A 19,780-nucleotide genomic window follows, 5' to 3' on the forward strand; every position below is an offset into this window, starting at 1 on the left:
GTGACATTATTTTTAATAATAAAAATGAAAAATAAAATAAATTATTTTGATGAGCAAGTGGGTGGACCCTGGTCCATAATCTCCTTCACCACAAGGGTTCTCCCTCTATTAATGGTCATGAAACATAAGTATAAATGCTCTTCTAGCTCATCTAGCTGCTGGCTAAAGTTAGAGTCATTCTCCTTCAGCTGGCGCGCCACTTCTCCACTGGCTTGCAGGTTATCCTCTTTATGCTCCAACCAAAACCTAACCATTCCACTTATATGCTCCAGCTCATTGTTTAGCCTGGCCACAAGCCGGCTTATCATGTCCATATCCTTGTTCAGTATGTAAGTTCCTTTGGCAGCTGCGTCAAGCTGAGCCGACCGCCTGGCTAATTTCCTAGTCGAGGCTAACTCAAATGAAGCCGCTATGAGACCTGGTGCAGCCACCAACATTGCTAAGGCGTGAGTTGTGGCGATTACAGCCACCGAAGCCGTTAGCGCGACAAGCAAAATAGCTGAGCCGCATTTTATGCTTTTGACGAGCTGGAGCTTGGCTCGAGCCTTGTCACGTCCTAACTCTAACCGCTTGAGTAAGCCAGAGCAGCCGGTTTGGATGACCCGAACCCGAGCCAATATTACTGGAAAGCGGTTTACGGGTAGTAACTCAGTGGCTCCATGAGATTCCAGGGTGGATTTCAAGGATCGGTACCAAACACGTATACGGTTAATATCCTTTAGCAGAAGGCTACACAGGAAAGAAGCGTTAGCCGTTTCAGAAAAGTATTCGGCTAGAATAGAGTGGTTTTTGGGTCTGCTTTGAGCCAAAGCCAATAGTTGAGTGACAGTGGGTTGGTCCGGATCTAAGAGATATTCAGCGAAGAGCCGGTAGGATGAGAGCCGAGCCGCAGTGGTGGACTCTATGGGAATTGACGTGGCGCTATCTCCATGGGTTAGAGTAAGGACACGTGTCCAAAACTCAATGTATGATTCAGTGCGGAAGGCATTAGCATATTCTTCGCGATAATCCACATAATTAGGAAGATTAGGAGGGTTGGATCCGGAGACTGCATGATAAAAAACAAAATGGGATATCACAATCTTTTAATTTGTCACATCATACTATGTTAAATTACAACCCGACATCAACAATTTAATCCAAAAACCAATTAATGTTTGTTAAAAATACGGTAAATCTTTTATGATATTCTGCATCGCACCTCATTGATTTATTTTAATAGACATTATTTAGGTGGTCCATTTCCCGATTTAAAAACGATTCTTATAACTCAAACTCATTACCCTTAACCTAATATCAATTATTGGATCGGGTTTTGATCGATTTTTTACTCCAATACTAGTTTTTGGATCAAACTTTCACTATCTAATATAACTATCAATTTGCATTCAACAAAAATAAATCAAACCTTTTATAATATTCAACATAACAATCAACAGTCGTATTCTAAGGGTACACCCAAAAGGACATTACTATATCAAAAAATTAGGATGTTTTCATATACTAAATTATCACATTTCCTCAAAACGAAATTACTTTCAACTATTGAATACCACTCTAATAGTGAAAAATATAATTAATGAATCACATGCATAGAAAATCATACCAAAGTACTTGCCCTATCCATGATATAAAGTCTTAACACAAATTAGGGCAATCAACTTCTGAAAAATGGGCACATGGTACATACCATGGGACACCCTGTTCTTCAGTACAGGGCTTCAATGGCATTAGTGGTGATGTGAGACTACTCCTAGACCCCTGTTCTCTCTTTTCTTTCATTCCGACTATCTTTGGAAGACATGGGGCTGTGGGGGATTCTGGTTGTTGGGTTATGCTAACCCTAGCCATTCTCAATCAATGCTCTTAACTTCACTCATGTTGGACCAATTTCTATTTCTCACATTTTGTACCCACTAAATTTCTAGGGTAGATGTGGCCTGTTTGGGCTTATTTTGGGTTCTTTTTTAGCTCCCTAGGGCCTAGCCAATTTGCCACTTTTTCTATCATTTTAGAAATGACAATGATTTTTTTTTTTCCAAAAAAGAAAACATTTTTAGTATATTTTTCTTTATTGGAAGTAGATGGTAATTTAGAACTATACAATTTATTCTACAATAAGATAAAATAATTTTAATAAAAACTAGTGTTGAACCTACATTTCACCAAACATGAATTTGTTGAGTTGAAATATTAAATCGATGTAATTTAGAAAAATAATTATAACTTAAGACTATGTTTCGTCTATGAAAAGTATTAAAAAAAGAAAAAAGTTATTAATTTTTTTTCTTAAAATAACTTTTAATAGAAGGGACTTCAAGATTTATTTTAAGGGAACAAGGGAATAAATTTTTTATTTCAAGTAGTTGAAAACAAAATTTTATTTAAAATTTTTTAATTTCATATTGTTAAATATTTATATTTTAAAAATATAAATTAAATTATTGATATATTCTGAAAAGGATACATTTTTTGAAAAAATATTTTTGAAAGAGTTTTCTAAAGCCTCCTATTAGACATGTATAAAAAGAACCATTGGTTTTTTTTTTTTTTTTTTTCTATTTTTAAAAGTAAAATTAATATTATTTTCTGTGGTGAAATAAATCTAAATATCAAAAAGTTATGAAACTGCCTCTAAGAAAATAATTGAGATGATTTTTTCTTTTCTAACCATGAAAAGAATCAGACACTACTTTGGGCCATTTGTATGGATTAAAATGGGCTCCTATGGGCCTTTGTGGCCCATTTAAAACTTTTTCAATAGGAGTATCTTAGGCCTTGGCTCCATACGTGGTAGCCCAAATCCTTGAGCCCACCCAGGCCTGTGATGGTGGCATGAATGGGAGAAAAATAAAGGCTAGTGTAGATAAAATAAAATATAAATAAAAAATGAAAGTATATATTTTAAGGACAAATTCAGTCTGTCAGTTTATTAAGACCTTGTTTGGATTGACTTCTAACAAGTAAAAATATATTTTTTCATCTCTTGACGTACATAAATTTATCAAAAAATTTATTATTTAATAAAAAAACTTAAAATAAAGGGTTAATCGATTAAAAGGGTCATTAAAAACCTAATTTTTGAAATTCACCTTTTCATCATTTTTCTAGCTTTATCTGGACAAAAATATTCTCGTATTTTTCTCGTAAAAATAACCACTTCTTTTAAAACCTACATATAAATACTTGAAATATTAAAGGTCATTTATGTCAAAAATTAATTACTTTTCAAGTAAAAATATGAAAAGTTAAATTTACAAATTTGAAAATTATTTTATCCCTTTTAATCAAGTAATTCTAAATAAAAATAAGCACATAATTAGTTCTTATAAAAGCCCTGTTTTAAATGAAATATAAAAAAATTTTGATTTAAAATTAAATTAAATAAAAATGAAAAATAAAAGTAAAAAAACGAAGAAAAAAATAGGTGTAAAATCAATAATTTTTTCTACATGCTAACCTAAACTTTTTTTTACTCATTTTAGCTATTTTATATAAAAATTAAATAATTTAAAAATAAATAACTTTTTAACTAATTTTAATTATATATTTTTTATAACTAAACTATATACGAGAAAATCACTATCTTTAATATTTTTTTTTCCTTTTGTTTTTATTGATATTTTCATAAACCCAACATAATCAAAATATGAAAATGAATAAATAAATACATGAATAAAAAAAAAAAATTGCATACCAGAGCATGAAAGGAATTTTCGGATGCAAATGCTGATTCTTTTCCTCATTCTGCTTCTTCAAATGCAAAATTCAGGTCAGAGATGAAGAAAATTTGGCTTCAATGGTTGGATTCTACACAAGTCTGGAGAAGGAAGTGAAAGGAAAATGGAAAAGGGCTCTTTATAAACCAAGAAAATAGTTTCTTGCTTTTGCTTGTGGGAAAGGTGAGCTTGAAGTGCAAGCCAAGGACTTGCCTACATTTTGATACTTACAAGGAAAATGCAAATATTTGATTATTATTATTATGATCATATTTTCCGGGGAGTGAACTGTTTGGAAGGATGGAAAATTTTGTGGGAAAGCTTATACACGTGGGATAATTTGTATAGTTCTAGAAAACATTAATGTGCAATCGAAGTCTATGGAGATAGATTGCTTGTTTTAACCCACCACCCATAATATTATTTTCTTAATTGAATGAAATATGCCATAAAAAGAAAAATAAAAAAAAATGATTAAAAAGAAAAACTTATCATAAAAAAAGATGAAGAAGCAATAAACATTCGAATAATGTATAAAATCTTGCTTACTAGATCAAATATGGGATATTAGGTTGAAAGCGTTAAATCATAAATCCAAATACTAAGTGAGTATTTGGTAAATCAACTTAATAGCTTAAAGTGATTTAATAATTAATTTAAGTTATTAAGTAAATTAAGTATGTTTGATAAAACAAATTAATGATATAACTTAAAATAAAAAATAACTTGAAGTAATAAGTAAAAATAATTAACTTATTATTAAGTCTACATCCCTATTTTTACTTTTTTACCCTTATTTGTTTTAATTACTTCCATAATTTTTTTTACTACTCCACGACACCTTTATTGTTACTTCATCTTTTTTATCCTAGTTATAATTTATGAGGATGAATATGTTAATTTAATGATTTAAAATAAATTTTAAGTTAATTTTATCAAATAACTTTAATACTTAAAGTAAAAATTAAATAGTAAGTTTTAAGTCAATAAGTTAAATAAAATTTAACTTAAAGTCAATTTAAGTCATTAAATAAGTATTAAGTCTTAACAAATACCCCTAACATTCACTTAGTAAAAATATAAAATATTTAATTACTCAAGTATTGGTTTGATTATAATTTCTGTTTTTTATTTTTAAAATAGAAAAAAATGATAACTTTTATAAAGATGTGAAAACTATCACAATCTACATATATTGAAAGAGTGATAACATTAAAATTTATTTACAAAAATTGAAGTATATAAAAAAATTACTATTTCAATTTTCAAAATTTTCAAAAGTGATTTTTAAACTATAAAATAATTTATTTTTAAAAAATATCTTACTTTTATATGGTATATATTTTAAAAATAAAAAGAATAAAAAGTATACTTGCATTTATATACTAATTTTATATCATTATTAATATTTACTCATTTTATTTTAAAATATGTTATTTATATATAATTAAACTATACCTCAACAAGATAAAGAGGAAGAAAATAAAGTTAGTAATCTCACATCAATTATTGATGGTATTTGTTCTTTGACTGAATAGAAAAAGTCAAAATATTTAATTTTTTTTATTAAGTTAAAAGTAATTGGTTAATATCAATCAATACAAGTAAAGTAAATTTTTTATCAATAGATTTAATTTAGTCATATTGATCGATATCAAAAGATTACTTTTACTTAAATTAAAAAAGTTCAATATTTTATCTTTATTTTAGAATCATTGCAAAAATATGAATGAAATATAAAAAGTTCAATAGCTTTGAAAACGATAGAGGCATCGATGACTATTAATTTTATACATCCGTCAAATTGATGGACTAAAATAATATTTTAGTACTTAATTTTTAATTTTATCAAATACCATGTTAGTGGATTAATTTTTAATTTTATCAAATTCCTTGTTACTTTCAAATCACAAATAGTTTACAAAATTAATTAATTTTAAATCTAAAAATGAATTGAAGTTTGTATCAACTATGTTTCCTAATTTCAAACCTTAGTGATTTAGGAAACCAAGTTTGTATCAACTATGTTTCCTATTCATGTCCACTTTCTATTTTCTCTCATGAGCCAATTGGATTACCATCCAAAAAAAGTAAGAAAATAAATAAATTACACAAAAATAGAAATTCTTAGTTTACACCAAATCTATGATTCTATCTATAAATAACTACTAGGACTCAAATTTAGCTCAAGAAATTTGATGTTACTTTCTATTTCTACTCAGATTTCCGCTCTATATATTCTCTAAAATCCAAGGTTTTTCCAGTTTCTGGTTAGAAGAAGAAGATGGTAAAGCTTGAAGATATGGAGGATGTGATGATGAAGAAGGACCGCTGGGAGAAGTTTGATGCCCTGGTAGAAGTAGCGTTCGTTGCCGGACGGCAAGAGGAGGACGAAGAACGAGAGAAGAAAATGAGAGAAGAGATGGAGAAAGCTGTTGCATTCCTCTCCCTCGCCGCGAAGAAGCGTTGTAAGACCGTGCCGAGACCATATCAGCAGCCGAACATGGAGCCACCTCCGGAGATGCCGGAGAGATTCAGAAGGAAGATAATGGAGATGGGGGGAGACAATGTGGCGTTTGTGATCGAGAAGATGCTGTTCGAGACGGACGTGAGCGCGGGGCACAACCGATTATCGATGCCCATGTGCCAAATCAGGCAGGACTTTGTGACGAAGGAAGAGAGGAGGAGGTTGGACTCGACGGACGCGAACATAAATGGAGTGGAGGTGATTCTGGTAGAACCGTCCTTGGAGGACGACGAAGTGATGCTGAAGAAGTGGAAGATGAAGAGGAACTCGATTCTGTATGTGCTGATAAAGAACTGGAACTCTGTTGTGAAGAGGAATGGACTGGGTGCAGGGGATGTGGTTAGGGTTTGGTCGTTTAGGGTTGGGTCGAAGCTGGGTTTTGCCCTGGTTAGGGTTGGAGATGAGGAACATGAAGGCAAGAAAGGCAAGTCGACGGGGAAGAAGAAGAAGGATGGTGGGAGTGGAAGTGGGAGTAAAGGGAAAGAAGTTGAAGACAATGGTGGCAATGAGACTTGGATCCACTAGCCATGCATACGTGATGTGTTCTTAGGGTCATATTTGTAATTTGAGGGGTTTGTTTTTTTTTTTTTTTGGAAAATTATCTTACATGGTTTTTGGGTCCTGTAAGAGTTAGGTCCTGCAAGGGTTTTTGAGTCCTGTTAAGTGTTAGGTCTTGTAAGGGTTTATGAGTCATGTTTGGGTTAAGTCACCAAATTTCATTGGGAAAATTTAACTATAAGATAGTTCAAATTTTCTCAAATTTTCTCATTTGTTTGCCTTTTTCTCCCATAGCTCATAGCCATTTATGATCATAATAATGTATTAATATTGAAACCAATGTGGCACGATGGGGGCACCTCTAACTCTATTATTTTTGTAGTGAAACATAGGTATATATGACACATCTTATAATATAAATATATTAAAAATATGATGTATTATGATATGATCAATTTTATTTTTTTATTAATTATTAATGTTGATTTTTTATTATTAAAATGTTTTCTTGATAACTTTATTACAAAGTAAAACAATTCAATATTTACGAAATCAATATAATAATAAATATAATGACTTTGTTACTCTGTGCAACCCCTCAATTCAAACCGATGCTTGTTGTTGCACCATGAAAGATGTTGTAAAGCACGTATGGATAATTGTCTAGACACTTATGAATATTCAAATCAAAACTGTGAAAGCCTAGAAAAATACTTGTCTAGACACTTATGGATAATTGTGATACACTCATTGACATTCAGTTAATAGCAAACCAATCATATAAGATACTTTTTTTTTGTTTAGTTGTTATATATGTATACTTATGAGTTTTATCATAAGAATCATTGACAGTGAAAATAGACTTAATATATGATGTTAATTCATTGATATAATGTATTAATATGGGAACCGATGTGGCGTGATGGGCACCTCTAACTTTATTATGTTTGTCACATATGCATTGACCAAATTATATAGAAAACTTAATTATAACACATATGCATTAAACTTATAATACAAATATGTTAAAATTAATTAGGACATGACCAAATTTTATTTTTTAATAATTATCGCTATTGATTTTTTTTTATTAAAATATTTTTTTATAGTTGTTGTTATTAATTAGTAGTATTATTATTATGTTTGACTTTTAAATCCTTTTCGGGACTTGTAAAAATAGATTCCTTAAGGGGACTTCTAAGCTACATATGACTTAAATTAAAGAGTAAAAAAATGTGAGTACAATTTTATTTTATTTTTTGTATGAATTAAAGAATAAAAAAGTAGTGGACAAATTTTAATAAAAAATGTGAGTATGATTTTTGTGATATTCTTTAAATTAAAGAATATATAATCTTCTGATTCAACCTCTTGAGGATTCAAATTTGGCAATTATGTACTTTTGCTTAACTTAATCAAGGGTTGACTAGGCTTGATCTTGACTCTTCCACATCAATAGTTGATTTGTACCAAAATATATACTTATAAAAACACTAATGATTGCGCTCTAGACTCGCAACGGGGACAAATCACTATTTATATCTTAGATTAGTGTTAATATCCATTTTGAGAACTAATGCACTATTTTTTAATAAACAGACAAAGAAAAGGAGAAATGTGAGAATTTGATGCTATTTTGACATATGAAATAAAATAAAGGTACGAATATAACGCATAAAGATGTCCTAGTATTTATTGAAGTGGAGAAAGTGGAGTAAAGCAAGAACAATCACAAAAGCATATCAAATTGGTTTAAGGAGTATTAAAATTGATTTGAGGTCAAACTAATAACAAAAGAAATGAAGTAACACAAACCAATGCCCAAAATTAATATTCCCATTTCAAAACCAATTCAGGAGGACAATGAAGATGCATTAGTAGTAATTCGCATTCAAATTCTGATTTGTAAAGCTTTAAATTAGTTTTGACGATTCCACTTTAAAGAGAAATTGGTTTCACTAGAGCTTCTTGCAAGTTTCCCATTGAAATTCATATTTGAGACTTTACTTTTGTAATTATGGTTTGTTAGATATTACTTTTGTTAAAGTGGCCAATGAGGTTAAGTGACATGTACTTTTAGGGTTAGATTATACATACTTTTCATTAATGGGTTAAAAGGAGAGTGTAGTTTTATATTTGGATTTTCATGTTCATATGTTGAAGATCTTTTGCTTTATTTTCAATAATACCATAGGTTCCTTATTATCTTATGAAATTTGTGTGAAAACTCAACCATGAGAGGCTATGAACCTTTCTTCTAGCAATGTAGCATAAAAGGTGGAGGATTGGGACAAAGGGCAATGAGTATAGTAAGGCTACATTGGTAGATTAGGGTTTTGATGTTTATTTTGAGGTAATGAGATCCTTGGTATAGTTTGGATTGGGTGAAATATAGTAGATGCTTGTTTAAGGTACTACTAATACCTAGACACCGGGTAATTAAGTCTAATCCCAAATATATAAGATGAATAAATAATTTGGATATATGGACAAATTTAGGTTTTGTCAGATTTAGAGTCATAGGAAAAGTCTTATCAATCTATAAAAGTCAATTATGTCGATATCAGAGGAGGGTATCCGAATATGACACGATGTTCTTTTCTTCTCTAGTTTTTATTAGCCAAAATTTCTATGGAAATAAAGAAATTTATAGTAAAACAAAAAGTATGAATCAAGAAAATGGTGTCATCCCCAATGACCATGAAAATAAGTTTAAAGTGATTATATTATTTTCATATATCTACCCAATTTCATTTATTTTATTTTTTATTTAAACAATGAAAATCTTTCAAATATATAAAATATGTAAGTTTTTAATTTTTTTTGGCAAGCCCAACCCACATTGCCACCACCTTAATCATTGTTTTCTAGGGGGAAAAGCCCGTCTAAACAAGCCCATATCACCACAGTTTGGGCTCTACCTTTTGACCCCATCTCGGATGAGTAATGCATTTAAAGGCCTCCCTATTCGTCGTCCGATGTGGGATTGGTGATATTAGTTTAAAGAAAAACAATGAAAGAAAATCCCACCAAGTTTAAGAGATAATATGGGCACCACTCGCCCACACACTTTTTAATGCTAAGCTTAGCAAACACAAAAAAAATATCATTTTCTAAAAAATTTTATAATATTAAATAAAAACAATGTAATATTTTTAAAAATCAAGTAATTAAATTTTCTCTATTTTTAATATATTCAAATTTAAATATTATACATATTTTATTTAAATATAATATCACATATTCGATGACTAATTTAACTAGTTAGTTATGAATCAATAATTTTTTTGATTTAATATTCCGAATTTTATTTTATTTTTTTCTCCTACTATACTCATACAATAAACACACGATCAATTAAATAATTTTTTATACTTTGATATCATTTATTTAAACTTTGATTTGAAAATCAATAAATAAATAATAATAAACCTAGAATCTAGAACCTTCCAAATGGAAGACAAAGTGGAGCATGTTGTGGCATTATGCTCAATTTTGAGAAGAAATTCTGTAGAAGGCAGTTAGATGCCTAAATTCAACTTAAAGCATCTTTTTATTAATTATTATCATCCCCTCAACCCCCTCTCCACTCACTTTTACGATTCGCCACCTCCACTCATTTCGGTCTCCCGATTTTTTACTTTCTGTTCATTTTCTTACGTAATATTAAAATTATTCTTACACATAATATAAATTATTTTCTTTAAAAAAAAAATACAATTTCCAGCGTAAAAATAAAAGCCTTAAAGAAGTCTGTATTACAAACCCGGCCCAAAAAGGGCAGTTTTCCGGACAAATTATTTGTCCAACACCATTATTGTTCATAGTATTATTCGAGGAAGGAGATGATCCAAAATCAAAAGTCATCACCATCGTAATCTTCCAAGTCATCACCATCGATCCTATCTTCCACGTCATCAGCAATGTGATCCTCCAAAGCATCCACGCCCTCCGATATTGCCAGCCCACCCAAGACCCCTGCGACTGCGCCCACTGCCAGTCCCGTCCCCATCCCCATCCCTGACTTCTTCTGCGGCTGCTCCACCACCGTCTGTCCGTATGGCCCCTGCGCGTATGGCCCTTGTCCGTACGCCGGATCTCCGTATCTTGGCTGAGGCTGCCCATATGCCGGCTGTCTGTAGGGGTCTTGGCCGTAGGGTGGTGCATTGGAGTAGTAAGGATCAGGTGGGGGTGCGCCGTATGGAGTGGCGTAAGCCGGGGAAGCCGCGTAGCCTGCGCCTCTGGTTCCCGCTGGCGGGGGCACGCCGTAAGGGGGTGAGTAGGCAGACCCAGGCGCACGGTAGCGCGGATCTCTCACAGAGACCTTGACTTCCACCTTGCCATGAGGGCGGCCAGAGGGGCGGCGGAGCTCGAGAGTGCGGATGGCCTGGGCGCCGAAGCCGACGTCATCGACGACGTCGCGGAGGAAGAGGCGAGCGGAGCCGACGACCGGCTTGGTGTCGTCTTCGTCATCGGCTTTGAGATGGACAACGTCGAGGTAGAGTGTGGAGTCTTCGATCCGGGAGGGCACTGGAATGAGTAGAGTCTCGTTCCAGCAAGGAAAGGTGTCGCCGTCGTTGTCGACTTTGGTGGAGAGCTTGGCCGCAGGATCCACCCAAACCACGACGTATGGCTTCAGAGAGCCGTGACGCCAGTTGACGTTCTTCAGATCTTTGGCGGAGGAGATAATCAGCTCTATCTCGTAGCGACCAGCCATGGAAGGGGCAATAAGGGAAAAATAATGGAGAAAATGGTCGGACTGTCGAATGGTTGCTAGTCGTGGGTCAAGTATTTATAGGCTTTAATGTCCGCTTGTCCTTCGAAAATCTTGTCCCTTTTACCGTTATACCCTCCTACCCATGTTTGAAAAAAAAAAAAAAAACAAATAAGAAACAACTTCTCTGTAAGTCAAAAGACAACATTTTTCTAATTTTAAAATTAAACTATTTTTGAACGTTCGGTGAGAGGGTATTTTGGTAAAAAAATATGACAGAGGAGCTCAACTGGGGAAGGGCATAATAGGGAAAAGACTAACTAGGGAAAGGGTTTGGGCCCCACGGATTGCTTTCTCACTAAGCATCGAGATTGTCCTGATGCTCTGTCTTTATGCGCACTCGATGGTTGCGGAATTCTATTGGTGTAACCGGATAATGCCGGTGTCAGATGTCAATTGAGAGGAGATCGGCGTTGTCCACACGAGGAATATTCTCGCATGACAGAGAAAGGTCTCGTAACGAGATTGGTCCTACGCGGAATAGACACGGCGTCACTTGGGCCGGACCTTGTCAATTTTGTATCTTTTAGGCCCAAAAAGTGGGCCACCAAGGCAGCCCATGGGCTTGTTGCAAGCCCACTATTGCCATCTTTCATCTACTTCACCAGGAAAAGTTCTTGATTTCTCTTCCAAGGTGGAACCGTTGAACGTCCATGATTATTTGTCATGATTATAAAGCAATAAAAATTTTAATTTATTTACTTATGATGTTTTTATTCAATTTATATGATCATAATGTTATTAAGTCACTTCTTTTGTTATATGTTTCTTAAAATCATTTGAAAATTCAATTTCTAAAGTCTTAAAAATAAAATCACTAGTCTATGGTCCATGACTACTAAGTTTTTGCATTTTGTATAAAAATTATTGTCAATTTTCTATTTTAAAAACAAAAAGGCATAATCAATTAGATGATATCATGTATGTGCCTTCGAATTTTATTCATTTATACTTGAATTTGGTTCGTTCTATATTCTTGAATTTAGAAGTCCCAAAAGATTCTTCCAATATATCATTTTCGGTCCAATGGAAGAATTTTATTTTTTATTTGTTCACTTTTAAAAAATCGCATTCCATTCTTACTTGCAATAGAAACCCAAAAGATTCTTCCAATATATCATTTCTGGGTCTAATGGAAGAATTTTATTTTTTATTTGTTCACTTTTAAAAAATCGTATTTCATTCTTACTTGCCATAGAAAATATGGGAAATTGGTTATGGCCTCAACACGCTATATCTCCCCTAAAAATTTAGTTATTGTTTGGATATATTTCTTGTATTTTATATGTAGAAATACATTTTATATAAAAAGTATGAACTTACCTTATATCCTTAAAAAATATTTTACAATTAAACTTTGAAAACTAAGAAAGATCAAAGGGAAACTATTTTCTCATGTTAAAATAAAAATAAAATAACTCCGTTAATTTGAAGATGGTTCATGATCCTTGACAATGACACCATTTTCTTGATTGATACTTTTGGTTTTAATAGAAATTTCTTTATTTTCATAGAAATTTTGGTCAATAACAACTAAAAAGAAGATAAGAATAGTGTGTAATATTCAAATATCTTCCTTTGACATCGGCATAATTGACTTTTTATTCAATTTATATGATTATAATGTTATTAAGTCACTTCTTTTGTTATATGTTTCTTAAAATTATTTGAAAATTCAATTTCTAAAGTCTTAAAAATAAAATCACTAGTCTATGGTCTATGACTACTAAGTTTTTGCATTTCGTATAAAAATTATTATCAATTTTCTATTTTAAAAACAAAAAGACACCATCAATCAAATGATGTCATGTATGCGCCTTCGAATTTTAATCATTTATACTTGAATTTGATTTGTTTTATATTCTTGAAGTTGGAAGACCCAAAAGATTCTTCCAATATATCATTTCCGGGTCTAATGGTAGAATTTTATTTTTTATTTGTTCATTTTTAAAAAATCATATTCCATTCTTACTTGCCATAGAAAATATGGGAAATTGGTTACCGCCTCAACACGCTACATCTCCCCTAAAAATTTAGTTATTGTTTGGATATATTTCTTGTATTTTACACGTAGAAATAACTTTTATAATAACTTTGATATAAAAAGTATGAATATACCGTATATCCTTAAAAAATATTTTGTAATTAAACTTTGAAAACTAAGAAAGATCAAAGGAAAACTAATTTCTCATGTTAAAATAAAAACAAAATAACTCTGTTAATTTGAAGATATTTCATGATTCTTGACGATGACACCATTTTCTTGATTGATACTTTTGGTTTTAATAGAAATTTCTTTATTTTCATAGAAATTTTGGTCAATAACAACTAAAGAGAATATAAGAATAGTGTGTAATATTCAAATATCTTCCTCTAACATCGGCATAATTGACTTTTTATAGATTGACTAAAGTTAGCTTTAAATCCGATGAAACCTAAATGTGTCCATACATCCAAATTATTTATTCATCTTATAAATTTAGGTTTAGACTTAATTAGAATAGATCAAATCAAGTTAACTAATGATTAAGTGGTGTCTAGATATTGGTAGTATATTCACAAACATCTATTTTATTTCACCTAATCCAGACTACACCAAGGATCTCATTAATTATCTCAAAATAAACATCAAAACCCTAATCTTCCAATCTAGTCTTATTGTACTCATTGCTTCTTCTTGTCCCAATCCTCCACCATCATGCTACACCACCATAAGAAAGGTTCATAGCCTCTAATGGCTAAGTTTTAACACAATTTTCATAAGAGAGTAAGAAATCGACGATATTATTGAAAAGAAAGCAAAAAGTCTCCAATATATGACCGTGAAAATCCAAATGTAAAACTACCTTCTCCTTTTAATTTAATGATGAAATATATATATAATCTAACCCTAAAAAGACATGTGACCTCAAGGATGAAAATATTGGTTTTTATAGATATATCGACAACTCAATTTTATAGAGATATAAGAAAATATCGATGAATATTTTGACTCAAAATATCAATAGGACAAAAATCGATGAAAACTAGTAAACATGTTGAAAAAAACTCTAAAAATGATATAATAAACAATAATAAATATTTTAAAGTTTTTTTATCAAAGAAAATGATATTATACAATATAATTTATCATATTTGATAATAATATCGTATATGTCGATAACAAATATGAATTTTATAAGTGTACATTTATCATTAAATTACATCAAATATTATTCAATAATAATATTATAATATTTTATTATAATATGTTTAATTTTAAATATTTAATATTAAATTTATGATTCATTTAATTCAATTGTATTAAATAATATAAAATAAATGATGATATATATATATATATATATATATATATATATATATATATATATATAATTTTTTAATATTTAATTAATATATTAATGATAATTTTTATATTTTTGGTAATTAATCAAATGAAAAATTTTCATTTAATTATAATTAATTTGTTCTTTAAAATATTCCTTTAATGTTTTGTTTATATGATAACTTTATATATATATATATATATACTTGGTGCACTATGTTTAAAAAAGACATATATATCATATGATTCAAAAAGGTTAATAGACGAAGCTATCTCTTTCTCTAAATTTATAGAAATCCTTTCCAATCAATCTGAATTTGAGATTAGTTTTATTTTTTTCCCAATTTAATTTAATGATTTTCTTGGTGTTAATTCCAGGCAAATGCTGTGAGGGCATATCGTCCTCAGTGGACGTGCAGGAAAAAGGACATATACCCACAGTTCTATGAGGACGCCAAGGTGTACTGCAATGGTGAACTGGTGATGACCACTGGTGGGACTCAGAAGGAGTATGTGGTCGATGTCTGGTCTGGAAACCACCCCTTCTACCTCGGGAACCGCTCCGCTCTTCTAGTGGACGCTGATCAAGTCGAGAAGTTCCGGAAGAAGTTTGGGGAAATATCACAGATTATGGAAATTCCTGTCCTCAAATATGGAGAAATCGTGCTACCACCTAAACGCAAATCTGGTTCTGGTAAAGGGGGAAAGAAGAAGTAGTTGCCCAATTTCACGGTAAAAAGAAATAGCCTCTGTTTGGTTGCAAGGAAAAAAATTGGAAGCAAGTTATGAATCTTATCTGTTTATTTTCTTACTTTTCTCAGCTTCCAAATAGGGCAATTAGGGTTTTGGTTTTCTGTTTATTGGACAGTGTAATTTGATTACTTGTTATAAATTTTTTAAAGTAATCCCTATTTCGTGTTCAGTGGTATGTCTTAATTTTTTTTCTTTTTGATTATTATTAATTTTAATTGTATATTTTATTAAATACTTTAAAATGTCCTATAGTCCAAAAGAATAGTTTTGTCTAGAACCATGTTCACTGATTGTGATGCACTAAGTAAATATCAGTCAGCTTACTCTGGGAAACCCCATTGAGATTCTGCAGTTCCCAGAACAACAATAATATAAGTAAATATCGTTCTATATTCTTGAACTTAGAAGACCCAAAAGATTCTTCCAATATATCATTTCCGGGTCCAGTGGAAGAATTTTATTTTTTATTTGTTCACTTTAAAAAAATCGCATTCCATTCTTGCAATAGAAACCCAAAAGATTCTTCCAATATATCATTTCCGGGTCCAATGGAAGAATTTTATTTTTTATTTGTTCACTTTTAAAAAATCGTATTCCATTCTTACTTGCCATAAAAAATATGGGAAATTGGTTATGGCCTCAACACGCTATATCTCCTCTAAAAATTTAGTTATTGTTTGGATATATTTCTTGTATTTTATATGTAGAAATACATTTTATATAAAAAATATGAACTTACCTTATATCCTTAAAAAATATTTTACAATTAAACTTTGAAAACTAAGAAAGATCAAAGGGAAACTATTTTCTCATGTTAAAATAAAAATAAAATAACTCTGTTAATTTGAAGATGGTTCATGATCCTTGACAATGACACCATTTTCTTGATTGATACTTGTAGACCCCCTTGTTGGCAGGGAGAGGGAGGGGGAAAATATTATTTTTTTTAGGAGAGTGGGTGAGATTGGAAGTGATGGAGAGGACGGGAAGTAGCGGGAGATTTGAGGGGGAAGAAATCTGGAAAAAGAGAAAAGGAAAGGGGGGAAGATTTTTTTTGAGGGTTTTTGAGGCTGGCGATTAAGGATTGGAGGTTTTGGAAAAGAAGAGATTTTTTCAGAGGAAGAGAGTAGAGGTCCGGATTTTTAGAAAGAAAAAAACCAAAGCTGAAAGGGGAGAGGGTGATATCTGGAGAGGAGAAAAACAAAGAAAATGGAGATAGAGACAGTCTGAAGGAGACGGAAAAAAAGCTGTGCTTGGGAGGAGCCTTTCAGGTAAGATTTTTTTTGTAAACTTCACATCTCTTTTTCTCTCTTAGGTACAGTCTTCGATCTTCATGCTCACTGTGGGGATGAGGAATTCGTTGTTTTTTTGTAGAGAGAGAAAAGAATTGGGCGGCTGGGGGATTATAAGACAGTGGGATGCTTTTTAAAAGTTTTTAATTCAAATTGTTTTTTTCTAGCAAGGCATTTGGGTTCGTGCCTATTTTTTTACTTTGAGTAAAGCTCTCAAAGCCATTTATATATATTTTTTTATTATTCCTTTCTTGCATGGAAATCATAACATGGCAGAAGACTTTTTGGTGGGCTTGAATATTTATGTCCATTTTTCTTTCTTTTGCTTTTTGGCGAACACGTTTTCACAAATTGAATTCTCAAAACAACTTTCAAAATTTCAGTTTTTTTAATCACTTCAATCTTCAAATTAATTTTTCAAAAATTCTAATATCCAAATTTAATTTCTAAAATGTCATCTTAAAATAAATCTTTCAAACAAATTCTGATTTCCAAATTCAATTCCCAATTTCTGAAATTCTAATTTTTCGACTTTCAAATTTAATTTTCAATTTCCAAAATTTTAATATTCACATTCATTTATTTAATCATTACTATTTTTTGTTATGATTATTATTATTCTATTTACTTATTTATCTTAAAATTCCATTCTTAAACATTTTTTCTCAAAATTTCAATTTTTGAACTTAATTTTTAATTCCCAAAATTCCAATTCTTAAATTTAATTCCCAAAATTCCAATTTTCAAATTTAATTCCCAAAACTCCAATTTTCAAATAAATTCCAAAAATCCAATTTTCACGTGAACAATTTTAATTCTATTCCGGTTCTCAATTTTTCTTGGTTTTACATAAGCATGAATGTCATTTTCATAATTTCAGAACAATGGAATTTGTGAGATTAATTCGTGCAAGATCAATCGGGCTTTGGTGGGGGCCCCACATACGTGATTTTATGATTGATTGATTTGTTTGTCACGCACAATTTATTTATCCTGCTCTCCGACATGCATGCTATTATTTCTTAATTATGCACTAACCTCTCTCTTGATAGCGCATGGTGGCTCGTCGCCCAGGTACGCACTTACTTTCACTCTGGTAATTGTCCAAGCATATTTTGATTCTCACGTGTGCATGATTTATTCTGGGTACTCATTGATCTACTCGTCCACTGCCCTGATTGTTTCATTTTATTAGTAGAGACCCGTTTTTAGGGACTTAAAAGGGTGCTACGGTTTTTACCGTACCTTCCTGATAAGTAACCTGACCCCCGAACCCGATCCGGTTTTTTGTAGATCACCTTTTCCAAATAAGGAGTCACACTTAGGGTTTTTCTTTCTTATTTTGTTTACCCTTTTAAAAATAAAACAAAAATAAGTGGCGACTCCAAGTCATTTTTCCTAATCAATAAAATCAATTTTTCAAATAAAAGTCGAGCTCGCCATCGAATGGGAAACGCATTGAGCCGAAATGCGGGGTCCACAATACTTTTGGTTTTAATAGAAATAAAATTATAACTCTGTTATAAGTGTACATTTATTATTAAATTACATCAAATATTATTCAACAATAATATTATGATATTTGATTATAATATGTTTAATTTTAAATATTTAATATTAAATTTATGATTCATTTAATTCAATTGTATTAAATAATATAAAATAAATGATGATATATATATATATAATTTTTTAATATTTAATTAATATATTAATGATAATTTTTATATTTTTGGTAATCAATCAAATGAAAAATTTTCATTTAATTATAATTAATTTGTTCTTTAAAATATTCCTTTAATGTTTTGTTTATATGATAACTTTATATATATATATATACTTGGTGCACTATGTTTAAAAAAGGGTGAGCTTGGCCCAATGGCTGGATAAGGCATCTTTATGCGTAATATTCATACCTTTACTTAATCTCATATGTCATAATTGAGTCAAATTCTCACATTTTCTACTTCTTTTTTTTTTTGGGTCTTTTTATTAAAAAATAGTGCATTAGTTCTCAAGTATTTATAGCACAATCATTAGTATCTTTACAAATATATATTTAATACAACTCAATTATTAATGCAAAAGAGTTGAGATTAAACCTAGTGGACCTTGATTAAGTCAAATAAGAGTACATAATTGCCATATTTGAATCCTTAAGAGGTCGAATCAAAAGATTATACATTATTTAATTTAATAATAATAATAACTATAAAAAAATATTTTAAGAATAAAAAAACCAATATTGATAATTATTAAAAAAGTAAATTTTGGTCAAGTTATAAGTTCAATGCATATGTGTCGTGCTAGAGTTTTATGACAAACATAACTCGAGGCACCGACCATGCCATATTTATTTCTATATTAATACATTATTATCAATGAATTAAAATTTAGGTGTGTTCTTATTGTCAATGATTCTTACAATAAAGCCGACAAGTCTCATATACAAAAATAAGAGGCGTCTTCTATGGTTGGGTTGTATGGGGTATGGGAGAAAAAGGCAAACCAATGAGAAAATTTGAATATCTTATAGTTCTAGTTTCCCAATGAAAATTGGCGACCTAACCTTCCTCCCTTCCTCCGTCGAGTCCAGCGACCTCTTCTCTTCCTCCGCCACAAAGTCCTGCCTGATTTGGCAGATGGGCATCGATAATCGGTTGTGCGCTGGAAATCAGCACCATGGATCAGCAAAGCTTGGCAGACTGTAAACTCAAAAATCCTTTACATATATAGCTGAGGCATGTTTGATCAACTGGCCCAAGGGTGTCTTATTTCTCAGGTTCCCTTTACCAATACAGGTCAAAATCAAGAAGGATTAGCCCACCTTGACATTATAATGTTGCATGGAAAAAGTTTCCCGAGAAACCCAAGAAACTTTGAAAGTTCTAG

At 31.2% G+C, this 19,780-nt stretch overlaps 4 protein-coding genes across 4 annotated transcripts; 2 read left to right on the top strand and 2 right to left on the bottom strand.

The window, feature by feature from the left end:
- LOC100244074 (UPF0496 protein At3g49070) lies at positions 1-3,813 on the bottom strand. Its single transcript, XM_010664394.3, has 2 exons — positions 3,698-3,813; positions 1-1,048 (listed from the first exon to the last, which is right to left on the bottom strand). Exons 1-2 carry the CDS (start codon positions 3,744-3,746, stop codon positions 42-44), a joined length of 1,056 nt encoding a protein of 351 aa, XP_010662696.1. The 5' UTR covers positions 3,747-3,813; the 3' UTR covers positions 1-41.
- A 2,190-nt stretch (positions 3,814-6,003) lies between these two features.
- Positions 6,004-6,790, top strand: LOC104882220 (B3 domain-containing protein At3g25182-like). The gene has a single exon (XM_010664495.2). It carries the CDS (start codon positions 6,004-6,006, stop codon positions 6,769-6,771), a length of 768 nt encoding a protein of 255 aa, XP_010662797.1. The 3' UTR covers positions 6,772-6,790.
- A 3,480-nt stretch (positions 6,791-10,270) lies between these two features.
- LOC100249100 (protein SRC2 homolog) lies at positions 10,271-11,640 on the bottom strand. Its single transcript, XM_002271231.4, has one exon. It carries the CDS (start codon positions 11,459-11,461, stop codon positions 10,601-10,603), a length of 861 nt encoding a protein of 286 aa, XP_002271267.1. The 5' UTR covers positions 11,462-11,640; the 3' UTR covers positions 10,271-10,600.
- Positions 11,641-15,215: 3,575 nt separating this feature from the next.
- LOC132255317 (large ribosomal subunit protein bL31c-like) lies at positions 15,216-15,560 on the top strand (the record flags this gene model as incomplete). The annotated part of the gene is made up of 1 exon (XM_059743411.1): positions 15,216-15,560. A coding segment is annotated over one exon (345 nt), but the record flags the coding sequence as incomplete, so codon positions are not given.
- Positions 15,561-19,780: the final 4,220 nt, after the last annotated feature.

Source organism: Vitis vinifera, chromosome 16 (genome assembly GCF_030704535.1).
Source record: "Vitis vinifera cultivar Pinot Noir 40024 chromosome 16, ASM3070453v1".
Taxonomy (NCBI): Eukaryota; Viridiplantae; Streptophyta; class Magnoliopsida; order Vitales; family Vitaceae; genus Vitis; species Vitis vinifera.

Excerpts from the sequence above, each read along its gene's own strand:
- LOC100244074 (XM_010664394.3), bottom strand. The coding sequence starts at position 3,746 with ATGAGGAAAAGAATCAGCATTTGCATCCGAAAATTCCTTTCATGCTCT. Across the intron at positions 1,049-3,697 it reads AAAATTCCTTTCATGCTCTG|TCTCCGGATCCAACCCTCCT; the intron begins GTATGCAATTTT and ends TTTATCATGCAG.
- LOC104882220 (XM_010664495.2), top strand. The coding sequence starts at position 6,004 with ATGGTAAAGCTTGAAGATATGGAGGATGTGATGATGAAGAAGGACCGC.
- LOC100249100 (XM_002271231.4), bottom strand. The coding sequence starts at position 11,461 with ATGGCTGGTCGCTACGAGATAGAGCTGATTATCTCCTCCGCCAAAGAT.